At 37.0% G+C, this 24,227-nt stretch overlaps 1 protein-coding gene, 1 long non-coding RNA gene and 1 other non-coding gene across 3 annotated transcripts; all 3 read right to left on the reverse strand.

Annotated features, from left to right (window-relative positions):
• Positions 1-441: 441 nt before the first annotated feature.
• Trnak-uuu (transfer RNA lysine (anticodon UUU)) lies at positions 442-514 on the reverse strand. Its single transcript has one exon. It is a non-coding gene; the product is annotated as a tRNA-Lys (tRNA).
• An 11,409-nt stretch (positions 515-11,923) lies between these two features.
• LOC140153003 (uncharacterized) lies at positions 11,924-18,699 on the reverse strand. Its single transcript, XM_072175572.1, has 6 exons — positions 18,587-18,699; positions 15,653-16,726; positions 14,691-14,978; positions 14,258-14,359; positions 13,153-13,359; positions 11,924-12,478 (listed from the first exon to the last, which is right to left on the reverse strand). Exons 2-6 carry the CDS (start codon positions 16,623-16,625, stop codon positions 12,159-12,161), a joined length of 1,890 nt encoding a protein of 629 aa, XP_072031673.1. The 5' UTR covers positions 16,626-16,726; positions 18,587-18,699; the 3' UTR covers positions 11,924-12,158.
• A 1,052-nt stretch (positions 18,700-19,751) lies between these two features.
• On the reverse strand, positions 19,752-23,286 carry LOC140153017 (uncharacterized). Its single transcript, XR_011859060.1, has 2 exons — positions 23,048-23,286; positions 19,752-22,231 (listed from the first exon to the last, which is right to left on the reverse strand). It is a non-coding gene; the product is annotated as an uncharacterized lncRNA (long non-coding RNA).
• Positions 23,287-24,227: the final 941 nt, after the last annotated feature.

The raw sequence follows: 24,227 nt of genomic DNA on the forward strand, positions 1-24,227 counted from the left end.
TGCAAACATCTTTATCATTGGCAACTTATTTTAAAGACAACGCCAGTTTACTTGTTCCTGCTACCACGCAATATCACCTTCATAATTTCTTTTTGTTATTTCTGATACATATTACAAATAAACACTGCTTAGGTCTTTATAACATTAATCTACAAATAAGGTGAATCGTGTATTGCATTTTGACGTTAAAGACTTGTCCGTAATTTTTTTAAACAGTCCATATTTGGAATAAAGTTATAAAAGTCTGTATTTTGGAAACGTTTGTATTTATTCACTTATGATATAAATACAGACTTCATTTTGAAACTTTATACACATCATTGACTGATTAAAATGACTAATATTTGTTTTTCAAGTAAAAGGTTGTTCCCAAAATTTGATTATAGCTACCCAACATTTCCTTCTAAAATTAGATATCAATGTAAAAATATAGAACACTTACGCCCGATGAGGGACTCGAACCCGCGACCCTCAGATTAAAAGTCTGATGCTTTACCGACTGAGCTAACCGGGCTTGTATAATCAATTTTAGATGGCATTGCAGTTCACGTCACCCACAACTCAGAAATCCATATGCGTCACCCACAGTCCATATTTGGAATAAAGTTATAAAAGTCTGTATTTTTAGAGCAACAAACTTTTAGAATGTTCCACTTTCTGTAATCATGTTGGTACTCTTATATTAAAATGTTCTCAAACAAATCCAAATAAAGGTGATGTTAACATACCTCAATGACGTTTCGTGCTGTAACACAGCACTTTCTCAAATTGAATGACCAGCTTTGACCTTTGGCGTCGGCTGCTTCCTGTTGGTAGCTGACGTAGATGGTGCTGTCAATAACTGATCATAGATGTGCGGAAGGAAGTAGTTCCCACAATCCCTATTGAGAGTATTAGCCTGCCCCCTCTTCCTTATCCATATTGATTCTTTGATGTGTCTCCTTTTCCTGTTAGTTTCAATGTCTCTTATTTTGGCTTCTTCCCAGCCTATCACATCATTGTCCTCGGCGACATGGTCCGTGAGAGCGGAATTCCCTGCCTAGGTTGCCCCAAATCCTATATCGGAGAGACTTCCAGACTTTTCGGTACAAGGATGAAAGAACATAAAACTGAATCGGACCTGGCTTCAGAAAAACCATATACCAGGGCCCAAAGAAAATCATCTGTCGCCAGCGCCCCTGTCGCCATCGGTGAGCGATTTCCTTCTCTTAGATCGTGTGTATTTTAAGATGGCTAGCTTTCTCCGCTTCCCTTTTGTGTTTATTCACCGGACACCGAAAGGAGGGCACAACGGAAAGCCTTACCGAACACTTAATCCAAGTTGATCCTACAGAGAGCATTAAATTCACATTATGAGGAAGAACAGGAGGGGAAAATTCCGTTCCTAGACACAATGATCGTCAGAAAGCCGGACAATACCGTAAAATTACTAGTTTATAGGGAAAAGACCCACACGGATTAATATCTGTCATACTCTTCGCACCAACGCTGAAGAAAATCACATCAGAAAAGCACAAGCAGGATGTGGTTACCCTAACTGGACTAAAGACAAAGTAAAAACAGAAAGAGCTAACACAAGCCAAACAAGAAAGACAAATCTAACACGGATAAGAGCAAAGGTAACATGTAGCAGGGGTCTCCGAAAAGATCATTCGTATCATGAGAAAACACAACGTTTCTACGGCCTTCAAACCCCACACGACCATCAGAAAAGTGCTCGTTCATCCCAAGGACAAACAAGAAAAAGAGAGAACCGGTGAACTGCTACTAAAAGCTAATTGACCAGACAGTAGTATAAAAATACCAAAAAAAATTGTTCCCTATCATACATTGGTGAGATAAAAAAAAGACAGTTTGGTGTCCGCAAGAATGAACACAAAAGGGAAGCGGAGAAAGCTAGCCAACTTAAATACACACGATCTAAGAGAAAGGAATCGTTCTACGAAATAAACAAATAGCTACAAATCAGCCATCACTGATCACGTGTCAAGGGTCAACTGGGAAAGGAATCAGTGTAGATTCGCAAGAGAAAGCGACAACACCATGAACAGAGAGACGAGGGGACATTCTTTCTAAGCCACATCTTTGATCCTCTGCTCAAGACCAACGTTGGAGACAGGAGTACTTCCGGTAAAACAATAACATCTGGCCGGGATTTCTGCTCCAAGTATATGGATCAATAACAACATCAATGAGAAAACCAGAAGGTTTCTGGCGAAACTGTCAGCAGAAAAACGCATGTTTTTCCTTTGGTCTTGACAAAGAACTTTAAGGGGGTACTGCACCCATTGCATTTTTTTTGCATTTTTTTGCATTTTGTGAAGAAATGAGAAAAAGAAATTGGACAAAGTGGTATGCAAAATGAAGGGGCAAATCTTCTCGTTCAATTGGTGGTATCAGTATCAATGACGCGTACATGCTTCTAATGGTATAAGCCAAAAAGTGGTACATCACTCACTGATGTTTTAAATTCACTTCAAAGCTTACTATCAACGGATTTCGTTAAAATTTTGCTAACACATTAGGGAAATAATGTTGATATGTAAAATGGGAATAAGCGGTCCCTGATTTCTTTTATGACTTCATGAACTTGGTGCTCCACAACTATCAAAAACGAACCGGTTAAAATGCTTCTATTTTCAATGTTGAGCTATATTTTGTATTTTGAACTTGCGACACTATTTCACTGAAATTTAATTAAGCCATAGGTAACAGGTTACCACAACCACACTACAGCAATGTTGAAAAAGATTGTATTTTTTTTCACCTATACCGCCATATTAGGTAGTTTTCCGTAAGCTTCATTTTTGTGATTTTGGTAACTATTTTATATTTATTTGCCCAATCCATCTCAACTAGGCAATCTAAATTGTACTCACCATTTACATCCCAAGGTATTTTAGTATATCCACCTCACACATTTCCATTATATATCCAGTAACAGACAAAATATCAAAATTGATGCCTCATTATGACATGTATGATATCACAGACTATCACATGTATTCAAAATTGATGCCTGAATTTGACCTGAACCAATTGACCTGTAACCTGACCTTTGATGACCTTATAGCCTTTTTTAATCTCTTTTCTTAACAACACATTATAGAAGATACATACATGGTGTAGTATTAAATTGTCTATGTGGAAGAGATTAGGCCTATTTAATTTATTCAGTGTTATAATCAGTGAGTACATTTCTATAGATAGTATATAACAAAGGATTTAATGTATTCTATTCATGTATTCTACTTGGACATGTTCAATAGAATAAATTATGGTTTGTTATGAAACACACATCTCAGTTACTAGGTTACAGTAAACAAAAACATATGTAGGGCTAAAATGATTTTCTAAAATGGTTTAAAATCACTTTGTAGGTAGAGATATTTTATAAGTTTAGGACATGAGATGATGAACATATTTATGTAGTTCATAAAAAAAAAAAAAAAAAAAGAAGAGGGGTACTGATGAAAATCAGGGTATTATTCCCCTTAATTAACTGTTTAATCAACAGACCTGATGAACCTCTTCAGTCGTATAATACTACGTTTAGAAATCGCAAGTTCTCTATTTTTAAAAGCATCCCGTATTTGAAATGAAGTTATGAAAGTCTGTATTTTTAAGAAACTTTTAAATGTTTCACTCTCTGTAATCGTGTTAGCACTCTTATTGTTCCAGTTGGCTTAATACCTCGGCTTACCTTAAATTTTAGGTACAATTATTGTTATGTTGCATTTCAAGGTGACGTTGTACCAATGCAAACATATATATATGTTTGTATCCATTTGGCAATAAATTTTCAAGGCAACGTCAGTTTACCTATACCGCAATACCGTGCAATATTACCTTCATAATTTCTTTTTGATATTTCTCATGCATATTACAAACAAACACTGTTTAGGTCTATACTTGTAATTTTAAATTTACATAGTTCTCACGATGTATCCATAATTATGTATTTAAAATTATGAATGGAAACGTATTTTATTCACTTATGATATAAATACAGATTCATTTTGCAACTTCATACGCATCATTGACTGATTAACATGATTAATAAAATTGTGTGGCTCAATATAAAAACGGCCTATCCCACATTTGGGTTACTAAGTATTTTGAGAAAACTGGACTTTTCTGTGCATATTTTCAATACAATACATAACAATTTCACATTCATGGTGTATCATCTTTCTAATAATGACCTTTCGCTCTCTATTTTACCAAAATGCAGGATAGGCCATTTTATATTGAACCACTCAATTATTTTTCTAAATAAAAGATTGATCTAAAAATCTGATTATAGCTGCCTATAAATTCCTTCTAAAATTAGATTTAAGTTCAAAATAGAGAACATTTACGTTTCTTTTTTGCATGAATGCTTGAAAGGGACGACATTTATGTTTTACGTAAGTTTTAAAGAATTCGATTTTCCAAATATATCGGGTCACCTTCCTTTAATCATGTTAATGATAATTATGTGAATGTTAAGTAACATGCTACCAGATGCATTTACCACGGTTTACCGGTCGCAATAAACTAATGAAAATAAGCATGATCATCAATCCCACATCTGGCCCGGTTCATACTTTTCATTCGTTATTCAATCTATTTCCATGCTATTTCTAGTCTTGCTTGCTTGCTTGTTTGTTTGTTTGCTTGCTTGCTTATTATAGTTACTGGAGTCCCCGCCTTTTCATTCAGGCGCACCAACACAAGGTATATATAATTTCTAATTACTTAACTGCAATATTGACCCACCATCATCATAAGTTCACAAAAATTGCGTTTACATAAAACATGAATAAGTTCATCATGTTTGCATTGGTGTAGACAGTACTTTTTCAGAAACAGCGATTTCAATCAAGATGATTTCAATCAAGATGACGCAAGAATATGACCATAGGGAGAAAATTAACGATCGATTTGCCCCTTTTTCTATCCCACAATGCACCAGAAAAGGATAATCAATGGATCAGCACTATTTTGATGAAGTTGCTTCATCCAGAACCCATCATGTGTAACAAAATAGGTGCACCCAGTAAGTATTCATTATCTATTGAAAAGACCGCCTCTTCCAAATATCAAAGGGGCATTTCGTCATCCACAGCCTCGTCCCCCTACTTTTACGCTCTGGTCAACACAGTGGCTTATGGAACAATGTAACTCGCAAACTAGGAATCAGCTAAAATTTTGGGACTGTGAATAAGCTGTTTTCGTGGATATCTACTGAAAATTGCCATAAAAAGGGGATGATAGAATCACAACATTCTCCTTTAATGTAATGTCATGTTGTATCATCTTGCGAATTAGTTAAAATTTATAATGTAATTGGGAACAAAAGGCAAGACGCTTGTTAATTATATAATTGCCTGCTGATCGGCTTTGCGCCACTAAAGAAATCACAAAATACATCTAAATTATGTTAAGGTTTTACTAGAAGCTACTAGATGAGCAAAACTTATAGTACAATTATTTACATAACTAGTGTACCTGCAGCTGTGAGAGCCCTGATGCTGTGTGAGAGCACTGGCATGATAGCGATACTGTTTGATGACCTAAGACCTCGGTGTAATTTGTTTCATGCTCCCCTCATACGAAGGATTCCACCCAATAGGGCAAAGTTTAAATTTAGCCCCTACATGACCTTTGACCTCGGTTGACCTCAATTTTGTTTTGGGCATATATTCCCTTCATATCAAGGATTCCACCCACCAAGTTTGAGCCCGATAGGACAAAGTTTGAAATCCATGACCTTTGACCTTTGACCTCGGATGACCTCCATATAATGTTTTTCATGCTCCTCTCATACGAAGGATTCCACACACCAAGTTTGAGCCCGATCGAACAAAGTTTGAAATTTGACCCCTCCGTAATGACCTTTGACCTTGGTTGACCTCGATTTTATTTTGCGCATATATTCCCCTCCTATCAAGGAATCTATCCACCAAGTTTGGGCCCGATCGGACAAAATTAGAAATCCATGAACTTTGACCTTGACCTCCGATGACCTTCAAAACTACCCGATAAACAGCGCCCGCCCGGTACCCATCTATGTCCGAAATATTGGAACGATGCATCGAAGCGCGGCGAAACGCATTGCCGGACAGACACACAGAGCTCATTATTTTATTAGTATAGACTAGGCGGTTACCCGTATTTGGCGGTTCTCGGCTGTCGCGATTACCTGGCTGATGGTGACTGTACTCACCATGTTTTATGCCCATAGGACAGTTTTTACTAATTTGACCTCACATGACCCCGCGTGACCTCGAAATGACCTTCCAAAATTTGGCTCTAAATGTTGACTGTACCCACCACGTTTCATGCCCATACGACAGTTTTTTGTAATTTGACCTTGGATGACCCCAGATGACCCCAAAATGACCGTCCAAAAATTTGACTCCAAAAGTTGACTGTACCCACCAAGTTCCATGCCCATACGACATTTTCTACTAATTTGACCTCAGATGACCCCTGGGTGACCCCGGATGACCCCAAAATGACCGTCCAAAAATTTGACTCTAAAAGTTGATTGTACCCACCAAGTTTCATGCCCATATGACAGTTTTTACTAATTTGACCTCAGATGACCTTGGGGGATCTTGGCCCACTAACCGAAACAAACTTGTTCTGTCTGAGGCCCAGATGCACCCACCCACCAAGTTTGAGGAACGCGCGACCCCTAGTCTCCGAGAAAATAGGCGGAAAACAGTTTTACTAATTTGACCTCAGATGACCCCTGGGTGACCTTGACCCACTAACCAATACAAACTTGTTCAGTCTTAGGTCAAGATGCACCTACCCACCAAGTTGCATGCCCATATGACAGTTTTTACTAATTTGACCCCTAGATGACCTCTGGTGACCTTGACCCACTAACCAATATAAACTTGCTCTCTCCCGGGTCAAGACGCACCAACCCGTCAAGTTTGAGGAACGTGCGACCCCCAGTCTCAGAGAAAAACAGTTTTACTAATTTGACCCCTGGATGACCTTGGGTGACCTTGACCCACTAACCAATACAAACTTGTTCTGTGTGGGGTCAAGCTGCACCCACCCACCAAGTTTGAGGAACGTGCGACCCCTAATCTCCGAGAAAATAGGCGGACAGACACACAGATAGACAGACAGAGAGACAGATAGACAGACGATGCGTATTATTATATAGATGTTTGTTCCAGAAAAGAGTCCACAACTGATCAAGCACATGGATTGGTCTGGCCTTGCTGTGATAAGTGTGACATTCGGGTAGCAGTACGCTCTCGTTCCCCATTCCTTTTTTTCAGCAAATCACAAATAATTGTGCTAATTGTGTATAAAAATGGATTCACCGCTGAATTAATGGGGGAACAGAATAGTGATGACCCATGCGTAGGCCACTGGCGATACAATAATAGCCCCTGTTTGAACCAGAATGCTTAGCATGATGATAGGAACCCAGCACAAAAGGTCAGTCATCACGATGGCCGCCATCTTGGTTGCCATATGGATTTGTTCTTGTATTTCTGGACTACGACCGGCGCGTGCTGCTGTAATTCGTGCACTTCTAAAAATCATTACGTAACATATTCCGATTATAATACAGCAAATACCATTGATTCCGACGAATATTGCCAAGGAGTATAGCATGCTTGGTTCGCTTCCTGATCTTTCTCTGACAATTACCTTGTGTCCTGGACTCGTAGCCCATGCATATTCATCGTACACGAATTTCCTATCAAGAGGCAGTGATGCACAAACCTCTGTCAACTTGTCATCTTGTGAAATATTAACTTGAACGAACACGGGAATGATTGACAGTATAACCGCAACGGTCCACAATATTGACGCTACAATGCAAGTGGAACGAGTCCTTAGTCGTCTTGAGCTAAAATGATATTTTACACCGATCAATCTATCGACGCTTATAAGGGTCACGAAGAGAATAGAAGCTTCACTAGACAACATTGAGAGAATGCTAGCCAATCGGCAATGGGGACTTTTTGCCACCTTCTAGCTTCTGCTGGGAAGTAGTTCCCGAAATGAGCATCAGCTGACACGATTATTAAGAGGTACGCTCCCATCAGCAAATCAGCAAATGATAAATTCATTATTAAAATAGATTGTACATTGTTTCCTGTTTGGTTTCTGATAGCATTGCCACGCGAATAAAGAGCACAAGCGTTACCGATGATAGCAAGGAAAGCAAAGATCCACATCAAGATCCGAGATAAGGTGGTGGGTAGTATGGAACCACATGTTAAGAACACGTCCTCGTCACTTTCAGAAATACACCGTGATGTGCGCACAAAACAACAGATCCAGTCCTCGTCTACCGTTATAGATGCGTTCAAGTAAGAAAAGGTTTCAGAATAGATTCTCTGCAGCTTGTTTTGGGTCAAATCCAATTCGTTCAACCTCTCCAGATACGAGCAAGTTGAACTATCTTTCACAAACGGAACTTCGTATTGTCTAAATGCGATATCTGTATCGTCTTTGGAGTGAGAGTAACAGGAGTTCTGGAAGTTCTTTATGGTAACATTGAAATCAAAATGAAAATATGTAGTCCATTGAAAAACTCCAAAGCGAATTTCACGAAGACTGTTTTGGCTTAAATCTAGTGATCGCAGATTACATAGACCTTCAAAAATGTTTGTTGAGAGAACTTCGAAAGAATTGTTTTTAAGATGTAAGTATTCTAACTGCGGATTATAGCGGAAAATACCCAATGGAAGATGGGTAATTGAATTATTTGATAAAGTCAATTGCCGTAAATTCACACACTTAAAAAATAAATGTGGTTGTGGCCGAGTTAAGAAATTGTTGTCTAAATTCAGCTGAAGAAGAGTCGTCAAATCTTGAAAAATTCCTGGTGGTAGACTAGAGATGTGATTGTGAGACAAAATCAGAATATTCAAACTGTGCAAACTATCAAAGGCACCCAATGCAATGCATTTGATCATATTGCGACCCAATTCTAAATGAACCAATTTGTGTAGATTATTGAAGATCCCGCGTTGTATTTCTAACAAGTTGTTGTAGTCTAAACTGAGGTACAGCAACTTATCGAGCCCATTGAAAGCGCCATTGTCTATAAATGAAACACCAATATATGTCAAATCAAGTTTTTCAAGTATTCCACTAACTGATAAAAATGCGTTGATCTCCAATCGCACAATGTTGTTGGCAAATAGCATCAGTTCTGGTTCTCCGGTTTGAAAGAACACCAATGATGATTTTCTTTTCCCATCCGCACATTCTGTCAGAACCTTCGTATAACTTAAGGTACAGGTGCAATTAGTCAAGCAGTCTATTCGACAATGAAATTTTGATATATAAACGGAATCATAATAAAAATTGTCTGGATATCTACCCCAAAATATCAAACAAATTATCATGTTATCATAGTATAATATGTTGTGAGCGCATTCTCCAACTGTTTCATTGCTTGACGAATCTGAAAGTCGTGAAGGAATGTATGGATACATTGATCCTGGTGATGTAGGTATTTTGAAAGAGCTCAGCTCAAATAACATTAAGATACCTAATTCACCTAAGAAAACAATAGACCATTCATCATTATCAAGAACAAACTCTACACAATCGTCGTTTGGTTTAATCTGAATGAAATTAGAACCATTTTCTACCGGAATCTGTCTGATTAAAAGCAGATGCTCTGTGAAAGAGTTCCTCATGGTGAGTATTCTTAAGAGCGCTTTTGAAGATTGTGGCGAATCTACGGACACGGCTTCAATATCGCAAAATGATGCATTGAATAATATTGTGTGTACCAAGCAGCTTTCCAATGTGTAGATGTCACGAGTTGTTAAAGGGGTGTCAAGAGGTATGTCAGTAGTAGGTAAATCTATACTTTGGGAATCAGTCAGCCGGAGAAAGGCCAGGATAAAAAGGGTCAACTTGATAACCATGGTGGTTGCTTTATACGCAGCACCGTACATAGAGTAAACAGACGAATCGGTAGGACAAGTAAGTATCGTCTATAAACTTCAAAGATTACGCTATCATGTAGACCCGGTAATTTAGTGACTATGATGTGAGCTAGATTCGCTGCACTAGTTCATCCGAATCCAAGTTGCATTAAACCCCATAAGCTCTGACAGAATAATAGGTGCAACCAAATTTCAAACTTTCAATCGTAATTCGTAATGCTCCTGAAGAATATCCACTATATTCATCCAGTGTTAAATAATACTACAAATTTCATTATGCTTCAGAAACTAGGAACAATGAAATACATGCAGCTTTATCACTGAGCTATAATAGCCCCGAAACAGTTGCTCGGTTCAGTTGCATTGCAAGTGATGTGCAGCTCTAAAAAATAGAAACAAGATAAAACGTTAATAAAACCGAAGGTGCTTTGTCATATAATAAGTATAATATAAGTCAAAGCGGTTATATGAGAACAGTACGCCATATGCTTAACTGACTAAAAAAAAAGCCCGGTCAAAAAGTCGGAACATATTTGAAAGAAACTGTGATAGGCTAGCAGCTGCTTTTTATATTCACACATTCAACATGTGTAAATACACGGCTTATTATTTTGCACAACAACGTCTACCATATTACTTAAAAAATTCTAAGATATAAGCCTAGAAATTACCTTATACATGTAGTCTTCTGCTCTAACATTGCTCTACTGAATGCTGATGGTGAAAGCCGACTAAGTCACGAAATAATGGCATATTTTGTCTAATGGTACATTGTATATAATTTTATCAGGTAGCACAATTTGTTTGAAACGTGACCAGACATAATAATGTTCTAAAAAGGCTTTTAAACAAATTAAAAGAGGGTTCCGTTTCGGTTCACTTCTAGGCAATACTTTAATGGCAATTTTCATCAGATAATGATGACATTAACCCACTTCCGTGTGAACTTAGGTTGTGTACATTAAAGGAGGAATTCGTGATGCTTGGATCCTCTTTTTATGACGTTTTTCAGTAGATATCCACGAAAAAAGCTAAACGAATCAATCTGCAAGAAATCTTTGGTACATAACATTATGTAGCCAGAGGTTTCCAGTGTACCAACTTTTTTTGAGAAAAGTGAGGGGATGAGGCTGTGGATCACGAAATGCCCTTTTAAATGCATGTCGAGGAACAGTATGTAATTATATATTATACAGGCTAAATTTTAGTCAAACTTTGGCAACGAGCGATGGAATGGGCTTTGCCGTACTTTCTCACACACCAAGAAACGACCGACATCACTCGTCAAGAATCATCTGATTGCCAGATTGCCACGTTAATCAAGCTAAATTCTCGTTTACTGCATGTTATTAAGGTGAAGCCTGTTTGTAAGTTAGAAAATTATTATCAATGCTTGGGGGTTTTGCCTCCGCAAACGCCGAGGCTAGTTTAATACTGGTGGTTTAATCATGGAAGTACTAGATATTATATATACTTCCATGGTTTAAGGGATGGGGTATGAACGGTCGGACAGTATTTATTGTGGGACATTAGAGCACAACAGACATATCGAATTGCATTCTGAATACGAAGAATGTCCTTCTGATATCAAATAATTTTGATTTTTGAAATTCGCAATGTAATACACATTTTATGGCAAATGATTAAAATTGATATTTTTGATATTTAACAGTACTGAAGTAAACTTTATAAATCTGATAATTTATACTTAAAGTGTATGTAGGTGGGATGAAAAGCCGACGATCAATTGAAAATTTTGACCTTTCGTATTGAAGACATGGACATTTTCCCAAAACTTATAATTATTAGGTCTTTTGGGGAAAAATCCATATCTTCAATATGAAAGGTCAAAATTTTCAATTGATCGTCATTTTCCTCCCAGCTACATACACTTTAAGAATATATCATTAGATTTAAAAACAATTTACTTCGAGGACTGTTATATATCAAAAATGTGAAAAATATCAAATTTTAAAATTTATATCGTGAATTTCAAGAAATGAAAATTATTTAATATCAGAAAGACATTCTTCGTATTCAGAATGCAATTCGACATGTCTGATGTGCTCTCATGTTCCACAAAAAATACTGTCGAAACGCTCAAAACGCTCATTCCAGATCCCTTAATGAACTAAAATGCATCAGGCTTCTATTGTTCGCCTGTTTCAGTCTTGCTGAGGATAACTATCGGGACAACTTTATTGTTCTGATAATTACGCGTTATCGCTATTGTTGCTTTAAGAACAGTTGATGTAAAGCTGTGGTGAACTTCAAAACAGCATGAAAATCCATTTTCAAATCGGCTCTTAATGTAGAATGGAAGTACTCTGGGCAGGATTGATATTGTCTGTACATTTGGACCATGTGTTTTCCATCGCAATACTCGAGTTGTTGTGTAAGACCTTCCAGTCCTATTTCCTTTAACCAAGTTTGAAATTGGTCAGTACTCCAATTGTCATACAGATGACTTGTTGTTTGCGAAGATGATGGTGCCGCTGTAGCTGATACTGGGGCGTTTGCAGGGACAATGGCACCGTCAGCAGAATCTACAATTGTTTGTGTAAAATGGAAGATAAGTAAAATTAAAAATTTGATATGCATATAGGATTATATTGTAACGCCGGTAACTTCATCTAATAATGTTTCATAAGAAAGACACTTTAACACAATGTTCAATAAATACACTACAAGATTCTTATTGCGCCCGCCTGCACAGGTACCGTCGCCAAGGTGCTTGACTGGTACACTGCTCACCAGCAGTGGTACTGCACTGGTACTCCCTTGGTACTGCACAGTACCAGACAAGTACTTTGGCGACGATGTACCTGTGCAGGCGGCTCCAAATATAGGTATCTTGTAGTGTATATTTTCGGATTCGCCAATAAGTTTGGCAATTAAGACGAAAGCCCCTAACAATGGAGTGATTCAGACCTTAAAAATTGTGGGCCAATAATAGTGCCGAAAACAAAAATTGGCACAATTTGAAACGTCAATGACAAAAAAGGAGTCCAAATTAAGTAAAATTGAAAGAAAAACGGTCATAACTTATTGAAACTCCGCTCGGAACTAAACAAATTAGGTCGTTAGGTGACAAAAACAAAACCCGGGATAGTAGGTGAGAGGTACTTAAAAACGTGGGTCAATGTAGCCACACACCCGTCACAGTGAGTGTCCCTCGATAAAAGAATAGCGTCAATCGGATATTTAAACGTGTCCTTACCATTAGCTTCAGCAGAAGTATTCCCTTTTCCCCGTGTTCCTAATTCTTGAAGAACATTGGCGAGTTGTTTGTGTACCATATCTTCGCTAAACATAGTAAAATATAACTTGACTCCAATCAATGCCCCCAACCAACCATCTGGGTCGTATCCGTCGTCCATCATTAGCGGTATCATGGCCCTCCTCTTCTTGTACGCATAACTGGCCTCTGAAAAAAGTGACATTCTATAAGTTCAGGCCTGTGCCACCTTTACAAATCTGAATGATCATTGCTTTTGCTTTCAACGTATTATAAAATCAACAACTCCAAGTATGTGTATATAAGCATATTTTAATATTCAGATAACCTAAGATGTTTAAAAACATCTTAGGTTATCTGAATCATTACTGACGCATTTTTACTTAAAAGTGAATCTTTGTGCATGGATGCTTCCATGTTTACTGCAAATTTCGAAGCACACCTCGGACGAATTCTGGATTCGTCTGAATTGTTCAAATGGAAAATCTTCTGGTGGCGATTTCGTCCGATGTGTTCAAATATTTTAAAGATTTTGAACGCATCCGACGCAATCTGGAAGTGTTCAAAATTGTTCAGAGTTCAAATTGATATAATTCCTAGGCATCCTCACCTCACAGGTAAATCCTGTGAGGTGAATCCATGCTACACGCGTCTGAGAAATTTGCAATCTAGGAGCTATTCTTTCCTGTACTCATCGCTCTTCTTTTTGTTTTTTCTTTTTGTTTTTTTGTTTTAGTTCTTTTACATAATTGTATAATGTTGGAATCATAAATGTTACGCCAAAATAGTTATAAAGTGCCGAATTAATAACACTGTCGAACGGAGAATTCCCGACACACCTCGGCATCAGTTTTAGCATTACCGAGATAGGTTCTGGGATTTCCATGAAATGTGTCTTAGCATCAAAAGCAAGACGACCAAATCGTGACAATCTGACAGCGGATTTGGATAATTTAACGTTTTCCAAAATGACCAAATCCATACCTAAAATCCAAGATTTCGGTGTAGTGCATCCCGGAGCATATCATTTTGTCTACCGGGAGTTAATCGTAAGTATTTACAAAGCATGGATTTACTTGACGCTCACCTGTTCGGCAGCTTTCGCTGTCTTTGTATTTTCGAGAGACACATATGAGTATTACGGCTGCTTTCTCAACTGCATTCGCCATCGCAGCAAGAATGTTCCCTTCTGGAAAATTAGAACAAATAACGTGACATAAAAGGAAAATCAATGTGTTTCTTTGACAGTACCAATTAACGTCATAGGAGTAAAAACAAATGAAATATTGCAGATAATTATGTGTGTCAGTTAAAAGGAGAATGGTCAGATCAATAACCTCATCCCCAAATTTCAAATGGAGATTTTAGTATCAGTGGAAAATCCGCTTGTTCTCGTTGACCTCGTGAAACATTAGGACTAAAAGAGGTTTTGTCCGGATTTTATAAGCCAAACTGTGTCCCATTTTTTCTTCACCAAGTATTCCGTTGAGCCTCTTTCCAGAACATTTGCTTGAACCTACCCATTTTTTCAATATCCATCCAAACTTTATAGCCACGGCTAGTGAGAAGATTTTTGAGCACGATCATCCTGTTTTGGACATCCCATTGGTAACTTATCATAACATGAGGAAGATCTGTTTCTGCAGATGTCGTTCCCCGCGTTCCCGCGGCATCAGCAGTGGGTGTCTTGGATGATTGTTCAGATGGAGAACTAGTGAGGTTAACCTTCCCTTCGTGAATCTCCCATAATGCCCCGCTACTTGCTCTTCTCACTGATTGGTCAGACGACGTCTGCAGTTTTTCCAATGCTAAAATTGAAAATAAACAATATTTTTTATCTATTATGTAGTTCGTCCAAAGGTCCGGCGACCGTTGTTTAGCGCGACAAGCAACGTCGTCAGGAGTTGAACGCACGAGTCAGTAACGAGTACGACGACTTTGCTTGTTTCAGTCGTTGGACCATCCGAACGGACTGCAAATATTAGTCTTTAGATTATGGTTTTAGACATTTTCAATTCATTAATCAAATTCAGTATCGAATAATTTCTTAATGAAGTTCCCAGAATAAAAAAGTGATTGGTGCAAGTAACGCCGTTTAAGAGATAATCATCTCCGCTACGCAAGAATTTTGTGTGCAGCAAAAAGGATATAACTGAATTGGATATTACTTCTGAGAGTCTTTCCAACGAAACTTATCAACAACAAAAACAAGACCTTTTGTTATTTGTATTCATTATCATTATTTTAAAGATTGCCATAACCAATTGTGATATAATGCCAATTTTTGACTTGTCAGTGGTTCTGTATTTGTGGTGTACATGTAAGAATTATCCTATTATCATACTGTACCTGTACTGTAATATAAATCACTTGCTTTGAATTATACTTTGCGTAAACTTGGGTAAAATGAAATTCCGGCTTTTAAACTGTCTAAATCGTAACAGTGAAAGTAACCCAGAACTTGAACTAAAAGGGTACAAACCATTCATTAGTGCCTGATCGTCCTGAATGATCTTCTTGTTAGCAGCTACGAACGATAATCTCCAGACGGCTCTTGCAGCAAGTAGTTGTTCCTTTTCATCCCTTCCTTCACTCATCATCAAGGTCATAAGAGCAAGACATCCACCTTCCACTGTCTTCACTTTATTGGAATCATTCATCGCCAAGTGATTTATCCCTTCCAGAAGCTCCAACGCAGTAAAACCTCCATACCTTTGATTCTCTGCACTGAGTGCCTTCCTTAGCAATGAGATTAAAAAATTGACACAGCCACCGGTGTTACTACTTGCCAATTTCTCGCTCTCTGTTTCGTCAACGATGTATGCTACGATAAGCAAGCAGATTGTCTTCACATAAACAGCAACTTTTGGGGCTTGTAAGAAATTCGTTAAAAGCCGAACAGCATTCGCTTTCCGATAAATGACACGGTTGTCCGCATGTAATCGAATACAGTTATGAAGAATACCAAGTTTGGCAAAGAGATGGTGCTTTTTCTTGTTATTTTTCAATTGGTTTACTGCCATCATGGCAACATTTGTATCTTGCAAATCCTGAAACAATAAATCTATGACACCACATTCCCCAAATCGTTGACATAACAATGGAGAGCCATCGGAGAAATTCCAGTAGCCACCCATCATTTCCCCAATGAATTTAAAATCATCATCTCCTTCCTCTCCATTATCCTTTGGTTTCTGTTCGTTCACCCATTTCATTACAGACACATAAAGCTCTGCATAACCATTCCTAGCCAGATGATCTCCTACATCTTCACGTCCTGTTTCCTCTACACTTTCAAATGTTATGGTTTCAAATGCCTCCAAGCTTTCTTGCGAACTGTAATCGTCACATGCTTGTAGAAATTTTAAAGCCACATTTAATCTCGACTTTGAGTCCGAATTTTTGGACTCTTCTTGATGACTACCATCGCCTTGAGTGAATGTTGAAGAAAACATTGTTGTCTTTGTTTCAGAGGAGTTTGGATAATCCAAGATGATATGATTTCATCCGTTGGCTAATTACAAATGTCAAGCGTATTGTGCGATTATCCAAGCATCTGGAAGAAAAGAACACATAATTATAACAGAATTTAATTATCTCTATTACGAACTACCAAGTGTTTCAATGTAAGTTCTTCTATATAATTCTAGAATGTTTCAGATGTTTCTTATAGTAGAATGTTTCAGAATGTATCGATTTCTGCACTGTGGTCGGATGAGATTGTGTTCCCTTACTTTTACAAATAAAGGAATTAAGTAAGTGCATGCTGTAATTTTCTGGGGAATTCAAGACTGTCGTAGGTGCCACTTTTTTTCTTTTTTTTACTATCTTTATTGATTTTTGGTGTGTCAAATAGTTTGAAATCTTTAATGTGACTTAAAACAAAATTCTGTAAATATTTAAGAGATAATATTCTTCTGATTATAAATGTCTTTTTTTTCATGAAAATAGTGAACTTAAAGGTGAGATATGCATTTTTTTACCAAAAACCCCCATTTTAAATAGAAAATGCTAAAAAACCGCACTATTTTGGCCATTTCATCAGTATTTGTGTAGCTATTGATGTTTTCTTGGTGTCAAATTAAAGCTATGTAACTGATTATGGCAATCAATTTATAATCTTTTTCATATGAAGTGCTTTTACTGTTGAAAATACCAAATTTGGGCAAAATCATGCTTTTTACCAATTTTTTTATTACATTTTGTAAAATTCAGATATTTTTGTAATTCCCTGTACTTGGGATTGGTGGGGGAAAAACACACGACAGAGATTTAAGCCTCGAAAAAACTCATGTGAAAAGCATGAAAATGCCCGGAAAAGAACAAAACCAATTAACCAAAACAAACCCAGGAGATTTCCCGAAAATTTACATCTCTGGTACAAAGAAAGATAATAACCACACAAAGATAATAACCACTACAAAGATAATAACCACATCGTAGGTGCCACTTACGATGGTCTGGCACACTTGCACTACCATAAATAAAGGTTAGCTGTGAAATGCGTGCATTAATGTCGGGTGGGCAAAATCAAAATATCGGGGGCAAAGGCGAAAAAATTCCCGGTTAACGCGGTTGCATCATTTTGACGCGTTAAAATCGGTGGGATAATACATACCATGCATCTAGACTATACATGTGAAGTATTCGAGCTTCCAAAAAGGGCTTTATGGGGACAATGTGCGAGCATATCTTATATAGGCCTATTAATTATTGTCTTTGCATAGGTATTGTGTTTTCATGGCGGCCCTGACGATTATATTTAATATCAGATTTGCACATAATCTAGGTAATTGAAAACAAGGAGATACATGACATTTTTACACAAATCTAATTATGATCATAAAGATTTTAACAGTAAACAAAAGAAAGTGGCATACGGTATACATGTTTAGAAGTAGGTCTATTTGATTTTCCATGTTCGTGACAAAATGAGCCTGACACACTTCAAAACGATGAACCTACCCGACAACCCTGACACTTACATCCTGCACTCAGAATTTGCTAATACACTGTGTCTCTGAAAGAACTGTACCATCAGCTTTTTGAGTATTTTAGCTTATTTTAATCCGCAACGAAGTAGAACACAATAGTGTATAATATTAATAAACCAGCACCAGTTGTCACGTTTTTTTTTTTAGATGGACCCCGGGTGGACCATTCCGTTAAATTTTAATTCATTCCACGTCAAAAAGGATGAGTATCGAACCATTCATAGTAATTTAGTGATACGCCAGGTATCATGGGTACAGATATTCAAATGTAATAAATTTTCAATATTTAAAATATATGAAAGCTTGTTTGGTCAGAAATTAAAGTACTCACAGTCTCACACATGGCATTTAGAAAACAATATTATCATATAGTGTCATGTAAATAATGAGACTGTATCTGAGGCTGTTAAGTATCAACTTACCAGGAACAGGAAACCATGTACTTGTCCAGTCTGTCGCAGGAACTTGTCGCAGGTATCTGTAATGTTTTTGTGGTCATGTTCATAGCCTCTTCGTCATGGCAGACCAGTATAAATATCCTATATCCAATGTAAATGTAAATGTAAATTACACAACTCAACTGCAAGAAGGCCTGTTATTGTAACTTCCGGGAACTTGATTTAAATATTTCATGCGACTTTATGACCTTTAGAACCTGCTAGAAGCGTTAATTACTATGTGTCTGTTGCCGGAGATTGCTGAATCGAATTTAATGAATATGTTTTAATACGCATTCGGATTCAGAATAGGCCTACGTTCAGTACGTTGATACTTGATACCATTTTGACCAGACGTTTGCTATTATGAAAATAAAAGCAGTAGGGCAAATGTACATCCAAATATAGAAATAAATAAAAAAAAAGATAAAACTTTTCTTTAGGGACCGTTCACAAACACTTGTAAGGGGGGGCCTGATGCAAAAAAAATTTTATCGCGAAAAAATTTCGGGGGCCCCCTTTACAGACCTCGAACATTTCAGGGCCCCCCTTTTTGACATGAAAATTATCGGTCAACCCCATAGAAAAGCATATAAACTCAATTTTCCCAGAAAAAATTGTGGCCATTTTTTCAGGGCCCCCCTTATGAGGGTCAAAAATTTCAGGGCCCCCCTTTTGCATCAGCCCCCCCTTACAAGTGTTTGTGAACGGTCCCTTATCTAGAGAAAGGTAGACAAGGTCGGACCCGCTATACGCGTTAGCAGCTTGTATTCTCTAATCATAAAATCAACTGACCCTGCCCTAATCATAATATCAATAGACCCGTAAATATTTTTGACATAAATTAGTAAAAAAAATTTAATAAACAGAAAAAAATAAAAATTAACATTTGAGTAAAATATTGTTAATTTTACAGTAAAATGCAGAGCGGCTAATTTGAAAACAAACATTAATTTTACAGCATAGGACCTACTCTAAAAGAATCAGTATTAGAACGCTGTGTAAAACGTCCGTTGGGTAAAACATTTTAGCCAACGTGGGTAAATCACATTTATTTTCAGAAATTTACCGATTTGGGTTGTTCACCCGGTACCCAGCGGTTGAAATTCCAAATAAATGATAAACCAAAGAAACATATTAACGTGATATATAATGTATCTTCTGTTTCCTTTTTATTGAAAGTACTATGACAGCACATGTAAAGTTGTTTGTCTAACATTGTTTAAAATAAATTTAATTTAGTTAGTATCATTTATGTAAGCTATTCGATTGATTATAAAAGCATCCATGCAAAAATTCCTGCAAACTTCTGTTCTTTTTTAAAGCCATACTGTAAAACCTCGTCTACAAGCATATTGTAGTGTTTTTGCTGGAAGCAAAATTAATACGATACATGCGTAAATATGCCAATACAATAGATTGGTCTTACAATAATACTTGTTTGTATATGCTTGGATCTGTAATTTATTTGCTCAAATACCATAATGGCGCCTGGATTAATTTAGCTTTCATCAGAAGCACTCTATATGCTCGTAGACGAGGTTTTACGGTATTGTAACATTTGCTGAGGAAGTTTTGTTTTCAGAATTTAGGTTTTTACACATTTTACATTTGTAATGTACTAAATAGTAAATTAACATATCTGGCATTGAAAACTAACATTTGGTAGACAAGAAATGCAATTCTATTTCAAGGCAATGTTACGATATGGCTCTAAATATAGGTCCTGAAAGATATGTACACTGGGTCACTTCAAGTGTTTCGTTTTGGTGTTCGTAATCTATAATTCTATTGAATGTGCTTGGCATCTTACGTAAGACTTGGTCATTCCTTTTGTGTCGCCATACAAAACATTTGTTTATCCTTTTTGGTGTGGATTTACTAATGTAGTAAGAAAGTATACCCTATTACATAACCTGCAAACCATGTGCGTGTGGATTGAACAGCAACAAAATCCTGGGATCGCTCTGTTACTGGAATCCTAATGAATGGAATTACAACGGACTACAAACACGATTTTCCTATGTCTGCGAATTTGTAAATTTAAAGACTTGAAGTGACCCAATGTCATAATTTCGTCAGCATGTTCAGTGTAAAGACTCAGATAGGCCTAAACTGTAAATACCGTTACATTATGCTAATGTTAATAAATGAGAACAAGTGCTGTACTTGCGCCTAATCGTACAAACAATGAAACCTTTGAATTTACGAGTTTATGTTTCCCATAACATGAGACAGAAATTTCAGCTTTTTTACACGTCAAAATACAAATATTATACATATCGCCCGCGATGATCTTCAAAATGATTATGTACATTCACAATTGATTATTAATATTACCACTATCATGTCTTTAATATCTCACACATTTACACAAAACAATATAGGCCTACTTTCAAAATAAAGTATCACATGGCCTCTTCGTAACCTAATTCTGTCCACATTTACCAATGGTCAATGTAATACGACTAATAAACTAATGCAAAGAACTAATGAACTGACTATGCTGAAGATACCATCTTTCAACATGTTCATTGTGCCGTAATTAATTTCCCTATCCCGGCAACGGCGATCCCAGACGTTCAAGATAGTTACCGCCCTGGGTCAGTGCTGGGTGGGGTGGGGGACTTAACACAAATGGCATGGGTATGGCATGCTCCGGCCCGAGAAAGAATTTCCAGCTAAAAGACTCCTAAATTGCTCATTCCTCACATTTCTTGTTTTTGTTTCCAGGATATCGTCAATCAGAAAGCTAAGAAAGACCCTTGGTTTTGACCGCATCAGGCGGAGGCGCCGTATTTAGCGTTAGCTTTGGATATTTAATTATTTTGTCCAGTCTGGCTATTTATTTTCTTTTAGTTTTCACCCGGGTAAGTCGGGTGGAAATTAAAGAAAATAAATGTCCAAAGCTTACTGATACACCGTCAGCTCCCAATACACCGTCAGCTCCCAAAGACCCATCATCTTATGCATCTCAGGGGAGCATACCCACCTGACCAAATATCGATGATGTGACCTCCGCCCCCTCCCCCGAGTTTACCGGTAAAGCTGAGTAGTATAGGTGGTGAATGTAATAATTTATGAGCAAAATATCTACATCAAATCTACGTCCACGTCCTTAGAATTAGACAATTATATTGCAGATTATCATAATCTTCATATTTAAAAAACAGACACGGCAACATTATTGGCAAATGAAGATGTTACGAGAAGCATAAAAGACACATTTTCCCCATCCTGTATATAGTTGCTTGCAGAAACGACTAGAGGAGGGACGAAAGTTTGTCTCAATGTGTTCAACAAATCAATGTTGTTATAAACTGGTTGTGAATTCATCATGTGCAAGTTAGTAATGTCCAAATATCCAATTCCTGAAGTGATGATCGTTTGGTATCAGCCTATATGGATAACGTCTATCTCGTGGTAACTCACTGGGGCCATTATTGTTGTTCGCTATCGTATAATATAACGGATTGCATTGATGATGTCTTTCTTCTTCATATATTTCATCCACTTGATGGAGCATAATTGGAAGTCTGTCTTCAGAGAAACGGATCCCCATGATGATTATTCCGTTACAGTTCCGATATCACCGATCTAGTATCTAGCAACGAAGTTGAGATATCTCACCTGCAACGACAGAATAATGATTGACAGAACGGTCAAAAGTTGAAAGTAAGCTTGGTCCAATATTGCTTGAAAGCATAATGTACGATTATCAAATTTTAATTTTGTATTCTCTGCCAAAATTATGAAGCATAATAGTATTCTATGCCGAAATAATAAGTTAACATGAATGAAACTCATTATCTTGGCCGCTTAAAGGAGGATTTCGTGATCCTAGCATCCTCTTTTTATGACATTTTTCAGTAGATATCCACGAAAAAAGCTTATTTCCAAAATTTCAGTTGATTCCGATTTTGCGTTTGCGAGTTATGCATGATTATGTGTATTACACTGCTCCATAGACAATGTGTTGTAATTTCGTTCTGGTGCACCAGAACGAAATTCAAATTTAACGATATTTTTGCTAAACGAATTAATCTGCAAGAAATATTTGGTACATAAACATTATGTAGCCAGAGGTATCACGAAATGCCCCTTTAACTGTGGTGCACCGTGTTCTATATGGGTTTAATGTCTTTAATATCTCAAAATTGCTATTATTTTGTTACATTTTGCTGATTGCAATTAAAGTTAAAGTCGGGACATGTATAAACATTAATACAAATGTGCCAAAAAATCAGGCTTGATTTTAAAAAATCGTACATTATTGGAAATTTCAATAAAAGTTCAAGTCTAAAATGTTACGTATATGTAAGGGAGTGCCTGAATTGGTTTTAAAAAATACTAAGATTAAGAACATTCATTAATAAAATGCGGGTGTATCGAATTAATGTGAAGCTGATCATTTCGTAAAATTAAGAATACAAAAATCGACCTTACCTTAACTGTTTTCCACAACCAAAAGGATCATTTATACATACAACTCGAGAGGTCCGTTGTATTAATGCTGTACTGACAACGTCGACTCCCAAAATAACAGAGATGTGTTATTAATAAATAGGTCTCCGACTTAAGGAAGTAGAGTGTGAATTCCTTATTTGAATCCAGACGGCAGACATTAGGGAGAGGTTCCCCGCCATTTGAATCCAGACGGCAGACATAATAGGGAGAGGTTCCCCGCCAGATATTTCTTAAAATAAAACAGGCTTAAAGCAGCTAGTGAATCATCTGAACGGCCGCCAGGAGTGTTTGTCTGTAATGCTATTATAATAGTCTAGCAACAGGGAGTGTAAGTTGCCGGGAAGATTTTAAGGGGAAAATGGAAATTAGGTATGCGAGTAAAAAACGTTCAAAATATGTACCACAAAATACATGAAATATGATAAGCAAAAGCATAATAAATAGGTTACTTATTGAAGTAATGCCCCAACATTGTGAGAAAATTGTGTTGATCAATTTGAAATTGTGTCCATGAGAAAGTGTCCGAGTACAACAAACCATGCGTCCTATTAAAGTTAGATTAAAGTAATCATGAGAAACGAAGAAAGTCAGAGTACAGACACATGCAATCAGAACTTGATAAAGAACATCATCGCCAAAGGAAGCAATTGTGACATTGAAATTGAGCCACAAATAGGGGACAGTTGATGAAGATAGTACTCAATTTGGTCTGATTGAATCAGATCGAGTCACATTATTGTTTTGTTTAAAAGTCAGTTTTTGTTGGTTTGAAATAGATACAATACACATTATTTTAGCTAAGTGATGTCGCAGGCGAATTTAATATAATATGTCTTGATGTTTTCCTCGCAAATTTCCATTTTGGACTTACATTGTTTAGTAATGCAAAATACAATTTAAAATGTGCATGTGAGAAAACGCATGATTGGGTATGGTTTACAAAGCAAGTTAATGTCATCAAATCAAAATGAATTTTTATTGTTATTGGTCATCTTGAATCGGAAGTGGATACATCCCCCTAAAGTTTTCCATGAGGAAAAAATCCTAAGAGAAGAAAAAATAAAGCAATAAATACGTGCATCTTCCTTTTTAGCCCGAAAAACACCGTGTTTGGGACCAAAATGGGGGTAATATTGCATAATTTTGCACGCAATAGACA

This window comes from Amphiura filiformis, chromosome 5 (assembly GCF_039555335.1).
Source record: "Amphiura filiformis chromosome 5, Afil_fr2py, whole genome shotgun sequence".
Lineage (NCBI taxonomy): Eukaryota > Metazoa > Echinodermata > Ophiuroidea > Amphilepidida > Amphiuridae > Amphiura > Amphiura filiformis.